The 17047-nt window shown below is 39.7% G+C and overlaps 1 protein-coding gene across 2 annotated transcripts in view; it reads left to right on the top strand.

Moving 5' to 3' along the window:
* The first annotated feature begins 3420 nt into the window (after positions 1 to 3420).
* The window catches only part of irs2a (insulin receptor substrate 2a), a 140875-nt gene continuing 127248 nt past the window's right edge, over positions 3421 to 17047 (top strand). Inside the window, exons 1-2 of one of the 2 annotated variants that reach the window (XM_079852089.1) lie at positions 3421 to 3760; positions 3895 to 7479. In XM_079852089.1, the coding sequence (XP_079708215.1) occupies positions 4365 to 7479 (3115 nt within the window). In that variant the 5' untranslated portion in view covers positions 3421 to 3760; positions 3895 to 4364. Of the gene's footprint in view, positions 3761 to 3879; positions 7480 to 17047 lie in introns of those variants that run through there. The other variant, XM_079852090.1, reaches the window with a different exon arrangement.

The following is a 17047-nucleotide window of genomic DNA, read 5'->3' as shown; positions in this document are numbered from 1 at the left end:
TGTTTAAAACACAATAGATATCATCAATGCGCTTTTGGGGTAAAACTGCGGTGTATTTTGGCCTTGATCAATTCGTGTCACTTTAATTCAGCGTAAGCGGCGCGTTAAAAATAGACTGGGCGCCGAAACTATCGCGGCACTGCTGTTCCTGCTCTGCTCCTGCTACGCGCTGCCGCGCCGCTTCTGCGTGCGGTGTGAATGCACTCATTGATTAACATGGACGCCGAAAAAAATACGCGCTGCTCACGCGCCGCTGACGCTTGCGGTGTGAAACTATGGAACGCCGTTGGGGACAATACCTATTATATGCAACGCGTGAAATTTGGACGCATTAACACGCACAGTTTGTACGCGTCTTTTTGGTCCGTGTAAACGCGAACGTTTTGTACGTCTAAACGCGAAGTTTTTTGTCATGTTATTTAAAGACACGATCGTTTGTATCGCCTTAACGCAACATTTATGGCCGTGTATTTTTTTACGTGTTTCTAGACGAACGTTTTCGTCGTGTAAACATGACATTTTTGAACGTGTAATATTTCTGAGTCTTATTTGATGTGCGACATGGATGGGAGACGCCTGAAAAAAGTTTTTATTTTTTACTTCAAATATTAGGCATAAAAAATATTGAGTTGTGTTGTACTGACTCTTGCATTTCCCACAATATATGTGATGTTTAAATGTTGAATAAATATTTGTAAATTGTCATAGGATACTGGTGCTTTGTATTCTGAAGTTGAATGATTTATGGCATTTATTGGCACTATTATGTATAATTATTGACACCCCACCGTGGACCTCACTAATTATTAAACCCTGGCTATGGCCGTATCCAGTGTTGTATGTTGTATATGTTAACATATGTTATACATATAGCCTGTTATAAGAGGATGCCAACTGAACGCAGTCTGTAAAAGTTCTTTGACAGTTTAATCAAAAATTCTAAGAGCCATCGTAGAGAGTCAAGTCAAGTCAAGTATATTTATATAGCGCTTTTCACAATACAGATTGCGTCAAAGCAGCTTCACAGCATAAACCAAAATAACACAACAAGGTTTCTAGTGTAAATTTATTGATTGATAAAATTAAATTAAATATTCCCAAAATATCCCCAACTGAGCAAGCCAAAGGCAACAGTGGCAAGGAACCGAAAACTCCATCAGCAATCCACTTTTCCACGTTACCGGAGACAAAAAACCTGCATGAGTACAAACGGGATGAGATGCCACAGCATGACACAGCACTGACATCACAACCAACGTATAAATGCATCATTGACTCTAAAGTTTTACGCTTGCCTATGTACATGCCAACGTAAAATTACGATCTCATTCACGAACAAATGTTACGTGTGACGTTTGCATAGGTATTTGCTTACCTAACAGCACATCATCCCTCACGGAAAGAAATGTCGTCTGATGTTTATATATGTATACAGCAACGTGCCATCGCATCACAAATGCAAATGAAATCCTAAATAGAGCAACACTATATTGGCTGTTGTGCGGTCTGACGCGACACCCGAACATATACTTCGTATTTACGCGTACAAACTGTGCGTGTTAATGCGTCCAAATTTCACGCGTTGCATATAATAAGTATTGTCCCCAACGGCGTTCCATATGAAACCGGCGTAAGCCTTGTTTATACTTTCGCCTGGCTCCGCAGCGCGAGTCTCCGCAGACTGCGCGCGCACCTCCGCAAACGGACGAGGCGTTTATACTTGACGCGCTCGCCGTTGTACTATTCTTTGAAACGATAGGGGGCGACTCGAGTAATTGTCCTCTAAACCACCAGGAATCAGCAGTGAGAAGAAGAAAGCTATACACACGTGATGTTTATTTTCACCACCAATACCACACTACAAAAAGAATCGTGTAAAACCCAGTAAACCCAGAGATTATTACTCGTGACAATAAAACAAAATATATGGATATTAGAATGTGTATAAAACATAACTAAACTAACGATCTCTTACATATTTTCTAATTTCACTAAACATTTCATTAAGTTTCGTGAACATATTTATTAAACATGGACCTTTATGTTCATTAAAAATACTTTTTATGCTATTGTATGTTCATTTTTTAAATGTAAGCAACTCATTTATACGTGCAAACTGGGTGCCTATGTGTAGCCGGTGTGGTGAGAAGTTCGAGCTCGGCCAGATTCGGCTCAAAGTCGTTCATCTTCGGATGCGGCGCCGCGCGCGATGTTACAAAAAGTGCCGTGCACACCGCCAGGCGAAATTGGGTCTTGCGAACCCAACGCGCGAGACCGCCCACTCCGCAATGACGTCATTTTTGCCGCGCGCGCCTCGCGATCTTGCGGCTGCGTCGAGTATAAACAAGGCTTTATACAGCGCCTGACAACCAGGCCTGGCGGCGTCAAGGGGGGGCTTAGCCCCACATACTTCATTTAGAAACAATTAAAATGCCTCGTTAATTTTAAAGACATAGCCTTATTATTAGCCTGTTTTTGCGGTGAGATTTATGCATATTCCTCCATGCACCCAGTATTTAAGCAGAAATTAATGTGCAATTTAGTCAACCAGAAAAATCTTTTGTCTATGGTATCTCTAATCAATACATTTGCTATTTAATTAGTTATACGTATCCAGTTATTTATATTTAATTTGTTGAGTTAACAATTAGTTCTGATTTAATAAAATAATAAACATGATTTTTTACTTGTATTCTAGATGCCTCAACGTCTTACAACGGCAAACACTATGACTTCGCTCAAGCTGTACAGAAGTGGCTGCGCTACGCCCCAGACCGAGCGGGAGGAGCTGGAAGACGGAAGACAGACGCAGCAGGACTTAGCACATTAAAAGAAAAAGAAAAAATGAAATAATACAATAAAAATGATTGTTTAATTTTTAAAGAATGCGTGGGGTGTCATTTGTGCTAGTCTAGGTTATAGCCTAAAGGTATAGTTTCTATTTTCTATATTTTGCTAGCCCGCATCCTGGCTGTCGATAAAGCAGGATTATAGCCTAATAATAATGTTTTTAATATTATATTAAAATTACAGACCTTCATATTAAACCTGTGGTATACTAAAACACCATTGAGTTTTGTTGATATGCTGGGATTTCAACATTGTTTCAATATCCATTGTAATCGAAATACCATTGAAATTCTGTTGATCTCTAGGTATGATTTAAACGTTGTTTCAATGATAATAGAGGGTGCAACATGATGAAGAATCAACATCAGAGTTCGACGTTGATTCAATGATTTTATCGTTGACAGTGGGATGTTGATTTAACATCGTTTCAATTACTATTTGCTATCTGGGAAACCACCTTTTCGATGGCTTCAAATAATTCCACGCAGAATATCCATATGTGTGGCACCACAGACGCAAGTTTCATAGTCGACATTCATTTTAAAAAAAATCTCTATTTTCTTTATGTTATGGTATGTGTAACGCTAATTCGCAGGCACTGTTGCTGGACAGGGACACACGAGTGTGTAAAAATAGACCATCATATGCGTTATGTAACACGCAGCACGCGCACTACGACTTCACGCTTGTTTACAAGTTAAAATGGACTCCATGCGTCGATCTTAATAAATTACATGCGTTTTCTTAATCCCTCAAATACGTTTTTTTCACCGTCTGACACATTTTAAATGAACACTGAGTCTGACTAAATTATAATTCAGAAATAGCTAGGATCTTCTGCGGTTTCTGTCGTCATCGCATGGTGATGTTAAAAGCCTGTATCGAATGTGTTTGGAGTCTGTAGGTTTAAGTAAGTAACATGCCGATATATTTTGCTTACATTCAAAACTAGTTGATCTGCGACATATATATATATATATATATATATATATATATATATATATATATATATATACTTTTTTTTTTTTTTTTTTTTTTTTACAGCTAACCTACGTCTCTGCATCACTGAAGTGCGTACAGTAGATAGATTTGTCATCCACACAGCGCTGTTTGTTTTAGGAGGAGGGGAGAACAGCTTGTATGAAGGGGGATTTGCCTATACAAGTCACGGATTTGTCAACGAACCGTCAATCATTTCGCCTGACCAATGAATCCAATGAGCAACCCCATTCGTTGGCTTGGCAGGCACGCCTCCTAAAGATCGCGCCGCCTTATATGACTGTTTTTTTTTTCTCTCCCACTGACCCAAGATGGGCTGTGTGTAACGTCACATGTTGTTGTTTTTCTTAAGCTCAGTCATTCTCAGCGAAGAGTTATTTGCTGTGAACAAGAAGACATCACATGGTGACACAGCGCCGAAATCTCCAGTTCTCGGATATTTAAGTTAAATCTCTGTTTACTGCGGATGGATAACAAGTTCTATAAACTTCAGTAAATAAATTGTAAACGCAAGTATGGCAAGTCCGCCTATTAAAGCGGGATCCTCGTTACTAAATGACAACAACTTTCATTCAAACAACATCAGAAAATGTGGATACCTCAAGAAGCAAAAGCACGGACATCGGCGCTATTTTGTTTTGAAAGATCAGAGTGACGGACTCCCTGCGCGGCTGGAGTACTACGAGAATGAAAAGAAATGGAAAAACAAGTCCGCTGCCAAAAGAGTAATTTTTCTCGACTCTTGTCTGAGCATAAACAAGCGCGCTGACGCGAAACACAGGTATTTGATAGCTCTCTATACCAAGGACGAGTATTTTGCTGTTGCTGCGGAGAATGAGCAAGAGCAGGAGAGTTGGCACGGAGATTTATCTGATTTATTAAGTAAGGGGAAAATGTGTGACAGCTCCGTTTCTAGTTCGGCATCATCTTTGGTGGGCTTCGACGATGGAAATTACGGCATGATTACACCGGTGAATGCTGCGTATAAAGAGGTATGGCAAGTTAATCTTAAAGCAAAGGGAATTGGGCAGAGCAGAAATATCACTGGAGTTTACAGACTGTGCTTATCAAGTCGGACAATTAGCTTTGTGAAACTTAACTCGGAGGTGGCATCTGTGACCCTGCAGTTGATGAATATACGCAGATGTGGGCACTCTGATAGCTTTTTCTTCATTGAGGTGGGCAGATCTGCCTCTACTGGACCTGGAGAGCTGTGGATGCAAGCAGATGATTCTGTGGTGGCACAAAATATACATGAGACCATTTTAGAAGCTATGAAAGCGATGAAAGAGCTGTCAGAGTTCAGACCACGCAGCAAAAGCCAGTCATCAGGATCAAATCCCATATCTGTACCCACTCGGCGGAACTTGAACAATTTACCCCCTAGTCAGACAGGGTTGGTGAGGAGGTCAAGGACGGACAGTACAGCAGCCACATCTCCTGTCACCAAATTTTCTTCTTGTCGAATACGGACAGCGAGTGAAGGGGAAGGTACCATGACCAGGCCGGTCTCCATATCAATATCTGAGAATGGAAGCCCGGCAGCTGTTGGCCGGAACCACATGAGCAGATCTAATACTGTCTCGGTGGGCTGCCGGACATCAGAACCATCACTGCTTCATCACAGCAGGTCCATGTCAATGACAATGTCCCACTCGCCCCCATCTGCTGTAAGCCCATTAAGTTTGTCCTCAATCAGTATGAATGGTTCCATCTCATCCACAGTACATAGACCCTCCAGCTGCAGTGGTTCTGTTTCTGGGTCACCTAATGATACTGGCTTCCTCTCGTGTGATGATTACAGTTCTAGCCCAGGGGATGTGAGGTACAACCTAGCAAACAGGAGTGACACACCTTCTTCTCTTTCCAGCACTCCACCTTCAAGAGAAGCCAGTGAGCTCCATGGTTATATGGTGATGGACAGGCCATCCAACTCCCAGAACAAGATGTGTCCAACTAGCAGAGACATATTTGACATGGATATATACAGGAAGAGGACGTATTCTCTGACAACCCCGCGGCAACAGGTAGCACACTCCCAGCTATCCTCAGCGTCACTTGATGAATACATGCTGATGAGGGCTGCGAACAGGAGAACAAATTCTGCATCTCCGAAGGTCTCATACCCAGATGATTATGGGAAAATTGATATTGGCTCTAACAGTAATGTGGGTGATGACGGCTACATGCCCATGACGCCAGGCATGGCACCTCAGTGTGCCAAAAATGACCACTACATGCTCATGAGTCCCATGAGTGTTTCAGCACCCAAGCAGATCATTAACCCGAGGTCACATCCTCAGCCAATAGGCAGTGGCTGCACTACTAACTCACCCAGCAGTGGATCGCTAGAGGATAGCGGGTACATGAAGATGTGGTCTGGATCCAAGTTTTCACTGGAGAGCTCTGATGGGAAAGCAGTGAATGGAGAATACATGAATATGTCGCCGGCTGACACATATGTCTCGCCCACACCACCAGATTATTTCCTGGGTCAATGTGAAGCAACACAACGATCCTCCCCATCTCTAAGTATTCGCTTTAACAAACACCAGGCACCTAAACGGGCAGAGGATGACCAGTATGTTTTGATGAGTCCACAGAGCCAAAATCCAACAGAAGAGCCCAACAGGGTTTCTGCCCTGCCACCTCTCCGTCGCCCTGACGGCATGGCACAGAGAGCAAGAGTCAACAGGCCCAATAGGTTATCTTTAGACACTCTGAGGATGCTTCCCAGCATGACTGAACATCCTCTCCCTTGTGAGCCTAAAAGCCCTGGTGAGTACATTAACATAGACTTTGCTGCTGCTACACACTACTCTTCTCCCTCTATGGGTTCTGTGGAAAGCCAGGGCTCACTGTCCAACCTCGGCCAGGGATCCCCCCTCTCAGACTACATGAACCTCAATCAGAATTTACACTCTCACAAACTGAGGGAAGCGCTCAACAGTCCCCTGAATGGAATGCCAGAGCTGGCTGAATGCCCATGCCCACCTGATGAGGGGGCTTATTTCCTTAATGAACGGAGAAACTCACCATGCCCATCTGGCACAGGTAAAGACAATTACACTGAGATAAGTTTCAACAATGGTCACATCTCACCTCCATTCCTGTCTGAGAATGATGAGAGTGTTTCAGTCAGCCCCACTAGCAGGGTTCAAAGGCTGGACCTGAGCGACCAGGGGGTGTCAAAAGGAATTGGTGCGTTATTGTTGGCTGCCTCCTCTGTAGACCCAAATGGAGGAGCGAAGGTGATCCGGGCAGACCCTCAGGGCCGGAGACGGCACAGCTCTGAGACTTTTTCATCCACCACAACAGTTGCACCTGTCTTTCCTTCCTTTGCACATAATGTTAAGCGACACAGCTCTGCCTCAGTAGAGAATGTCTCTGTCCGAAGCAGTGAAGGTTCTGATGAGGAGTACGGGTCTCCCATGTGCCGAGAGACTTCAGCTGGTTATCAGAATGGACTTAACTACATCGCCTTAAACCTCATGGAGAAACAAGAGATGGGCAATTGTGAAAACCTTATGGGCTTCAAGACTGGTGGTTGCTGTAAAGCAGGAATAAATGGATTACATGCAACTCCATATGTGTGTCTGGGATTCAAAGAGACTGCAACCTCTGTACAAGGTGAGTTCAGATGATGTGACTAGCTGTTATGATTCAAAAAGATGACTGGCATAAATATTTATACACTGCAATATGTAATTAGCATTTAATTTGCAACTATGTAAAACATATATATATATATATATATATATATATATATATATATATATATATTAATAGTATAACATTTACAGTAATAAACACAAAACACATGTTATTCTAATAGACTATATAAATAAATACATATATATATATATATATATATATATATATATATATATATATATATAATATAAATATTTAATAAGCATTTATTAAAATGCTGCAATATTTAAAAAGCATTTCATTTGCAACTCTCTCTATAATCTATTAGGATAACATTTGTTTTTTTGTGTGTTTATTATAATTGGAAATGTGCATATTATAGATATAGACACAACTGTATCGAAATTATATGCACACAGTAGGTTACTTAAAGTAATTAAACAAAACATTATTGCTGAACGAAATAATAATATGTAACTCAAAATATTTTTTAGTTTGCCCCTCTGGCTATTTGTCTCAGTATATGGGGCATTTATGGCATTGATAAGGTGTTTTTCATTCAGAGGAATTCTAGAGAAATTTGAAGCATGAGAGACGTGACTGTGTGAGTGCCCGCGCACGGTAAACAACCCAACTGCGCAGGCACTATGACGCTGCAGTATTGAGAGATGCGCGCACGCTTGTTTATCTACCCCAAACTCGATCAAAGCTGTCTTTTTACAGACCGAAGTGCGTTAGTGCTTAAACATTATTTTAAGGGCTATAGGCTTGTGTATAACGGAGCTATTAAATAGATCTGTTCTCAGAGGATTGGATCATGAAGCACTGAATGCGAAATGTTGTTCTGAGGCTCATTTGGCTCACGTGCTCAGCAGTATTTTCGTTCTATAAAACGTATCGCCTGGTCGACCTTTCCCTTAATTTTGTTATGCCCTGTTCACTCTATTCGGTCAAACATGAAGCCAAATTATTATTATTATTATTTTTTTTTATTTTTTTTTTTAAATAAAATTCCCCATTAACAGGGACACTTACCTAAGTTTAAGAAGGATTCTCATGTCAAATATTCCTCACACATGACATATTTCCTGCAAAAGTGCATGTGTTCATTTGCCTACTTGAATCATATCATGCGGGTGTTTGTGAGATTAAACTGCGGTCACAAGCCGTAACAATATGCTGCTCTTAATAAAGTACAGTGCCTATGGCTTTTTCCTGTGCACTGTTTTTGCATAGCACACAGAAGATTGAATGTGCACGTACTGCACATCGTCTGGTACTCCCATATTTCCATAACGCCTCAATTGGAGGCAGTGTTGTGGGCCAAAATTATCCCCAGTGGTTAAATGGCTGTTCATGGCTGGTAGTTTTCATTGCAGGCAGCCTGCAGTGTAAACATCAAGCGGAGGAAGGACAGCACAGTGAGTTTAACTCTTTCTTGTCTTGAGTACTGAGCCTTGAGAAAAGAGTGGGCAGGAGGGGAGTAAGAGCTAGTTTGCATTGTGTCTCTGAAATGAACATACGTGTGTAGCCATGTACACGGGTCGGCTGAGCAGAAGAGGGAGGGCCTGATGGAGGCTTAAGTCATGTGCTTCAGTCAGGAGGAAAAACAAGCCAGCTGGTTGTTTGTGGGGTCGTTGTCAGGTAAGGATGATGTTTCATGCTTGGAATGCATGACTGGGTAAAGGTTGCTGGGAGAGGCGAATACTCACTTGTTTTGGTCTCTACTCACTTGCCAGGCCACATAACAGCATACAGTGTGTTGACAAGAGCTTGTTTTGATGTGTTTTAAATCATAGAATGCCAGAGGCTGTCAAAATTATGATGCTTTAATTTTTGTTTGTCCTCTAACTCTGATGTAGTTATTTGTTTGTTTTTTTATGTAGAACAAATTAAACAGCTGGTGAAAACATAGCGTATTAGTTAAAAATTGGTATTGTAGTTGAAGAAAGAGAAACCCCATAATGAAGCAGTGCAGGTGCCTCATTTCTCAAAATTACCTGTCAAAAAAAGCAGCCTGCTGTGGCAGTACCATGATATGGTATATGATATGATATAGTCATGGTATCACATTTGTTTACTGGTAGTGTTTTGATTTATTGATTTGTTTGAATCTCTGTTGGATTTATCAGTAAAAATTTACTTGAGCACAGGAGATATTTTGCTAGGGATCGCAGTGAGATTTGCTTGGTAAATAGGCACCTCCAATTCAAGAAATTGGTTTATTATGTTGCCTTATTTACAAGCACATTACTGTGCAGAATTAATAAATGCGAATGGAAATAAATGGAAAGAATACAAAAGAAAAGTTCCACAAAATAATTAGCAGGAAAAGAACATGTACAGTGCTTGTTTATTCAGAATATTCTGTTTACTCCATATTCCATATTCCAATTGCTATGGAGCATGTAAACATCTTTTTCAGAATAAATACTTAACCAGAATATGGACCTTAATTTAAAATTACAAGCATGTAAACAAGGTCAATGTCATTACCTGTTGCTCCCTGATTCAATTGTTTTGTAGTTAGGCTATTTGTTTAGCCTGGCAAGCCAGACCTACATCAAGATGTTAGGTCTTGCAACTCACCATTGGCACGGCTCAATCCGAGGGGCGGGATAAACGGTTGTCTCTCAAAATCCCTCTGCACGCAATAGGTTAGTGCTACAACCAATCAGAGCAACGAAGATGGCTATTTGGTATATTAAACTTTTGCCGTATCCAGTCGGCAAAACTCCGAACACATCTTCCTTTTTTAAAAATGACTTAAGTGCCGTTCTTTGCTCTTTTTTCAAAGAAAAGCTTAACTCCAAGTCCTCCAGAGTCGCGGCCAAAGCCGATTCGAAAGACTGTTGTTCGCCAGCAGCAGCAGCCATTCTTTGTTTTCAAGCTATGGTTTTCAAGTAGCAGGAACTCTGTCGTCATTATGTTAAGCCCGCCCCGCCTACTCTATACTCGATGTGATTGGCCTGACCTGAGTTTGGTTTTTCCAGCTCGAAAGTCAACGGAGAGTTGCTAGACCACACTGGCTGCAAAATAAATTTTGCTGCTGCTAGGGTGGGTCTAGATTTCTAGGCTACTATTTGTTAACATTAGCCGCGTTTCCATTACCCTTCAAATTGCGCAAATTGAAATTGCGAATTGAAAATACGCACAATGGAAACACGTCAATTTCGCAAAAACTCCCGTTTATCGCAAAAAAGTTTTTACGCTCTCATGAGGTGGGTTTTCAGGCAATTCGAAAAAGGAATATTTCGCAAAACTGCAATGGAAACAGTTTTTGCGCATTTACAGTCACCTGACTTAGAAGATGCAGTGTGTTTGAAGTCCATGTATAGCTACGCAAATAATAATAATTTTATATTATTTTATTATAACATTTAATAGGCTATTAAGAAGACGCTTTTATGCAAAAAAGGAACCAAGCTGAGTGTGGAGCGCTGCATGACACGGAGGCGCGAGCGCGAACACTTGCATTTTCCTATCAACAGTGGAAACAACTTAAAATACTCTATCATTTCTGGTCATACAGAAAATAATAATACATTATTCTCAACTACTTTTATTTGTGTAAACTCACAATAACAAGAAAACGTTGTGCTTTTGTAAAATAAAAGAAAACAATCAGACGCACTTTCATGATCTCCGTAAACTGGAGCGCGAGAACTGAAACAAAAGCCTGTGTAGGCTAAAGCTTGAAAGGTCCACTTTAAAACGAACAAATTCGAATCGAAAGGGTAATACCTTCTGATTATGTAATCCGTCTGCTTAGCAGCGGAGATGGAGATGTGATTTTAGCCAAAACAATAGTTTATTAATAATATTAATGGCTCTTCTCATTCAGCACTGCTGGAAAAACATCAATTCCAGGTTCTAATTTGGCCTTAGAAAACCAGTAAAATCGACATGTTTTCCATATTAATTTGTGAATATTTTAAATGTTTGATAATAAAGGGGCAAAAAGTCATAAAAAAAATCTGAACATTCGTCGATATTACTTTTTTGCGCAGCAGTTGGTGTAGCCAGTTCAAATTAAAATTTTGGTGTTCAACTTTGCGTTTTAAAAAGACAACAACCGTTTATTTTTCGTTTTTCAATTACGGGTTAAAAAAGGAAAAACGAATGGACACAAAAGTAGCCTACATGGATCGTTTGGACAGAATACGAGACAGAGTTCTTTATTAAATTAATAAAAGAAACAATAATTAGCCTATAGGAATACTGGATTCTAAATCTCAAAGAAATGCCACAATCAAAACCTCGGAGCAGAAATGAGGGCAAAACACCCAGAAACTCCTTAGGCTTTATGTGTCGTTCGCAGTATAAGGGTCTTTCCCTGCCATTAATGCGTGGATAACACGCCACGTTCCCTTCCATTAATAATAATAATGTCTAATGCGGTGGCTGTGATATTATATAAACCAACGTCCGTTGCCTTGATTTTTGGAATGACTTATCGCGAGAGAAAAAAGGACGTTTAGTCGCATAACATCGGTTAATGGAAACGCCGTCATTTCGCAATAGTTTTTTTTATCGATATTTAGATAATAGCGCAAAACATTTGCGCAAATCTGTAATGTAAACGCGGCTATTGACAATTAAATGTAGAATGTCTCTGTGATGAATTTGTAGCTTAACACGTCTCTTACTGCTCTTGTGGTTTTATGAACATAATGATGAGTTGGTTGACTTTGTACGTCCCTAAATTAACACCATGCTATACAATATATATTTTGCTAAAGGAGACTTATATATTTAGACATTCTACATACAAAAGTAAGTAAAGTGTTAGCCTACTCAAACTTTTCAGAACTTTCAGTTACTGAAAACTTTCTTTCTCTCTGGAATCATACTCTTTTAGGAGTTTGTATGCTTTTGCGTGTGGCAGATGGCTGAACAGGGAAGGGTGTGGGGCTGTGTGTGTGAGTGTGTGTGTGTGTGTGCGCCTACAGTCTATGGTGTGCGCGCGCACCTGCCGCTCCACTCACTGCAGGTCTGTTATCAGGCATGGCAGCAGCACAGACAATACACTAATGACAGCAGGCCATCTGCTTATGCCCCAGGACAGTGGCTAGTGCTTGTCCCTTCAGCCAGAGCGGAGCAGGGCGGGGGTGGGGGAATGAAGAGCTAGAGAAATGGTGATAGAAAGATAAAGATCGACAGCAGTTTGCAGAGAGAAAAGAAAATATGAAAGTGTTTTTTTTAATTCAGACAAACCTGCACATTTTAAGTAGTGATGCACCAAAATAATTGTTTTACAGGAACACTAAAACCAAAATAGCACTTTATGCTATTCTGGGTGTCTTTTTCTCAGGTGATAAATTATACATTATATTACTACTGATATGCTGATATATACTGATAAATTATATTGCTACTCTGGCATCATTTTTGGTCATGGTGATGTGCATCCACCCTGCTGACATGTTTACCTCATGTACTTTATCTACATTGTGTAAACGAAACTCTGCCACAGTCAAAATGTGTCATCCGAGAAATGCTAATTGAATATCACTGTTTCGATCAACGATTTTGTCCCTCAAAAACAATTTCTGCCTAATAATATTTTTTTTTACTGTTTTGGCTCTCTATTTTTGGTTGCTGAAATTTTGATGCATCACTAATTTTAAGGTGTGAAATGGTACAGTTTATATTTCTGGCTGACTGTGAATGTGTATGAACAGCAGAATAGCCTAGATCACACATGCACACAAACATTTTTGTGTAACTTTAGCACAAGGACAGTGAGTGTGCAATTTCAGAGAATTTAGTTACTATTCCACTACTCTTTTGAAGCTAGAAGCTCTGTCTTTGAAGCTCTTTCTCTCCCTCACATTCCTGGTGTCTGTTTAGAATAATTAGGGGTTCAAGCACGAAGTGCTGAAACCCTATTGTAATTAAAGCTGCAAGCAGCATTTATCGGGGTTCAAGCATTTAAGGCCTTTAAGCACATAAGCATTTAAGACATTACGTTTTATTTAACAAGCTTTTAACCACTGAAATTATAGATGGAAAAATCCATTTACAGCCAATATAGGCAATTTACCATAGGAAATATGTAGTTTTCAAACCTTTTTGCCAGTTATAGCGCCACCTATGGTCCGATCTACATGAAATTTTGCATGCTTGTTTAGAATGTTATGGCACATATGCTCACCCATTTTCGTGAAGTTCTGAGTTTTCGTTTAGGATTTATAGGCTTCTGAGTGCATTTTGCCACGCCCATTTTCTTTATGACCCAATTATACCCATGCGAAAAATGCAAAAGTTCAACTTTTTTTCGATAATTATTGATCTAGAGAGTCCAGAGAATTGTCCTAGACTGGTCTGGTTCTGATCGGGCGAAAAACCAGGGACTAGTTCGCAAAAGTAGGTTTTTAACATATTCATGAATATTTAATGAACAGTTTGATTGACAGTGATGGTTCTTGAGGCAAAGTTGTTCAGCATGAGCAGATCTATCAGATGATATGCATTTTGTGATGATAAGTGTAACACCACGTGATTACAGAGCCTTAAAACTCGTTAGCGCCAACTAGTGGCCGATTTCTTTCAAAATTCTTACAGACCTCTAGGGGCTTGAGCCGAACATGCCCATCGAGTTTCGCTCCGATCGGACTTCGTTAACGGTGCTCAAACCTCATTGGCCAATGGCGGCCATGTTTTTCGAGATACGCCAATATCCTTTTAGACATACATGGCCCCTTGGGCCAAGACACTGCATACCAAATTTCAAGTCATTCGGAAAAACGGTCAGTTGTCTATATGTTTTTATTTGTTTTATAGCGCCACCATGTGGCCAATCGACGCAATTTTTTTACTGTGACCTCAGATTGACCTCTTACACATGTGTACCAAGTTTGGTGAAGTTTACTTAATTACTTCTTGAGTTATAGCCATTTTAGTAAAATAGGCTCCTCCCACAACGTTAATTTTGCACCCCCTAGCGACCATTAATCGAAATTTCAACTTTTTTTCGATAATTATTGATCTTCAGACTCCAGAGAACAATTCCGCACTGGTTTGGTTCCGATCGGGCGAAAAACCAGGGACTAGTTCGCAAAAGTAGGTTTTTGACAAAATTCAAAATGGCAAAAAATCTATCATGGCGGAAATGAAATCGGAGATATACGTTTTTTTCTTCAGGAGCTCTGGATTTCAATGATATAAGACACTTGAAGCTACGCCTTACGGTCTGGGAGTTCTGAGCAGTTTTGCGCTTTTGATTGCTATAGCGCCACCTATGGGCCGATTGGGCTGAGTCCGTGTATCTGAGTAGCGAGCAATAGTACTACCATCTGGCAAAGTTTCAAGTCTCTAGGTCTTACGGTTTGGGCTGCACGATGCGTTTTATGGCGGAAAAATAATAATAATTAAAGCTGCAAGCAGCATTTATCGGGGTTCAAGCAGTTAAGGCGTTTAAGGTTTTTAAGCACAAAAGCATCAAAAGTTATTAAGATTTATTTAGCAAGCATGTAACCACTGACATAATAGATGGAAAAGACCATTTACAGCCAATACAGGCAATTTGCCATGGGATATATATGGTTTTAAAGCTTTTTAACAGTTATAGCGCCACCTATGGTCCGATCTCCATAAAATTGTTTACTGTGACCTCAAATTGAACCCATACACATGTGTACTGAGTTTGGTGAAGATATCTCATTTACTTCTTGAGTTATAGCCATTTGAGTAAAATAGGCTCCTCCCACAACGATTTGCCACATTCTAGAATTATTTAATATGATTCTAGCATGATTTACTATCATATACCATGTTCCAGAATGATTTATTAGGATTCTAGCATGATTTACCTTGATACACCTCATTTCAGTATTATTTACTATGATTTACAATGTTTCTAGCATGATTAACCACATTACTAGCAATTATGTCAAGTGTCAGTGCAAATGAGGTGATGAACACTGACAAAATATTATTGTGTTATAATAGTTAGTTATATACGTGATTTTTAGTGTGTGTCCAAGTATGAATGCAAAAGCACATGTAAAATATTTCATTATTAAGTAGAATGGCCAGCAGAGGGCACTAGAAGACCACTTATTGGCTCACTTTCACTTTAAACCAGTTTTCTGCACTAAAGCAAACCAGTTTTTCCATGTTAACTCAATGCATGCTTACACACACACATACACACACAGCATAGTTAACCATGGTTTACCATGATATACCACGTTCTAGTATTATTTACCAGGAGATAAACGACAATCTAGTATTATTTACTTTGATTTACCATGTTTCTAGCCTGATTTATCACATTACTAGCAATTATTTGAAGTGTCAGTGCAAATAAAGTGATTAACACTGACAAAATATGATTGTGTTATAATAGTTATTGCTATATAAGTGATTTTTTTATTGTGTATTCAAGTATGAATGCAAGCACATGTTGAAATATTTCATTAATAAGTAGAATGGCCAGCAGAGGGCAGTAGAAGACCACTTATTGGCTCACTTTCACTTTAAACCAGTTTTCTGCACTAAAGCAAACCAGTTTATCCATGTTAACTCAATGCATGCTTACACACACACACACACACACACACACACACACACACACACACATACACACACAGCATAGTTAACCATGATTTACCATGATATACCACGTTCTAGTATTATTTACCAGGAGATAAACGACAATCTAGTATTATTTACTTTGATTTACCATGTTTCTAGCCTGATTTATCACATTACTAGCAATTATTTGAAGTGTCAGTGCAAATAAAGTGATTAACACTGACAAAATATGATTGTGTTATAATAGTTATTGCTATATAAGTGATTTTTTTAGTGTGTATTCAAGTATGAATGCAAGCACATGATGAAATATTTCATTAATAAGTAGAATGGCCAGCAGAGGGCAGTAGAAGACCACTTATTGGCTCACTTTCACTTTAAACCAGTTTTCTGCACTAAAGCAAACCAGTTTATCCATGTTAACTCAATGCATGCTTACACACACACACACACACACACACACACACACACACACACACACACACACACACACAGCATAGTTAACCATGATTTACCATGATTTACCACATTACTAGCAATTATTTGAAGTGTCAGTGCAAATAAAGTGATTAACACTGACAAAATATGATTGTGTTATAATAGTTATTGCTATATAAGTGATTTTTAATGTGTATTCAAGTTTAAATGCAAGCACATGTGGAAAAATTTAATTAATAAGTAGAATGGCCAGCAGAGGGCAGTAGAAGACCACTTATTGGCTCACTTTCACTTTAAACCTCATGATTTTGACCAGTTTTCTGCACTAAAGCAAACCAGTGTTTCCATGTTAACTCAATAATGCATACTTGCTACATATGCTACACACAATAATGCTACACACACACACACACACACACACACACACACACACACACACACACACACACAAATGTTTCAGTGATATTGGTGTCACATTCACCTTCATCACATTCACCTTCTGTCTTCATCACATTCACCATTTGTCGTCATCACCTGCACCTGCTCCTCATCACCCTCCTCATCA

The sequence above is a fragment of the Squalius cephalus genome (genome assembly GCF_949319135.1).
Source record: "Squalius cephalus genome assembly, chromosome: 2".
Taxonomy (NCBI): domain Eukaryota; kingdom Metazoa; phylum Chordata; class Actinopteri; order Cypriniformes; family Leuciscidae; genus Squalius; species Squalius cephalus.
This window is presented reverse-complemented; position numbering and strand designations above follow the sequence as displayed.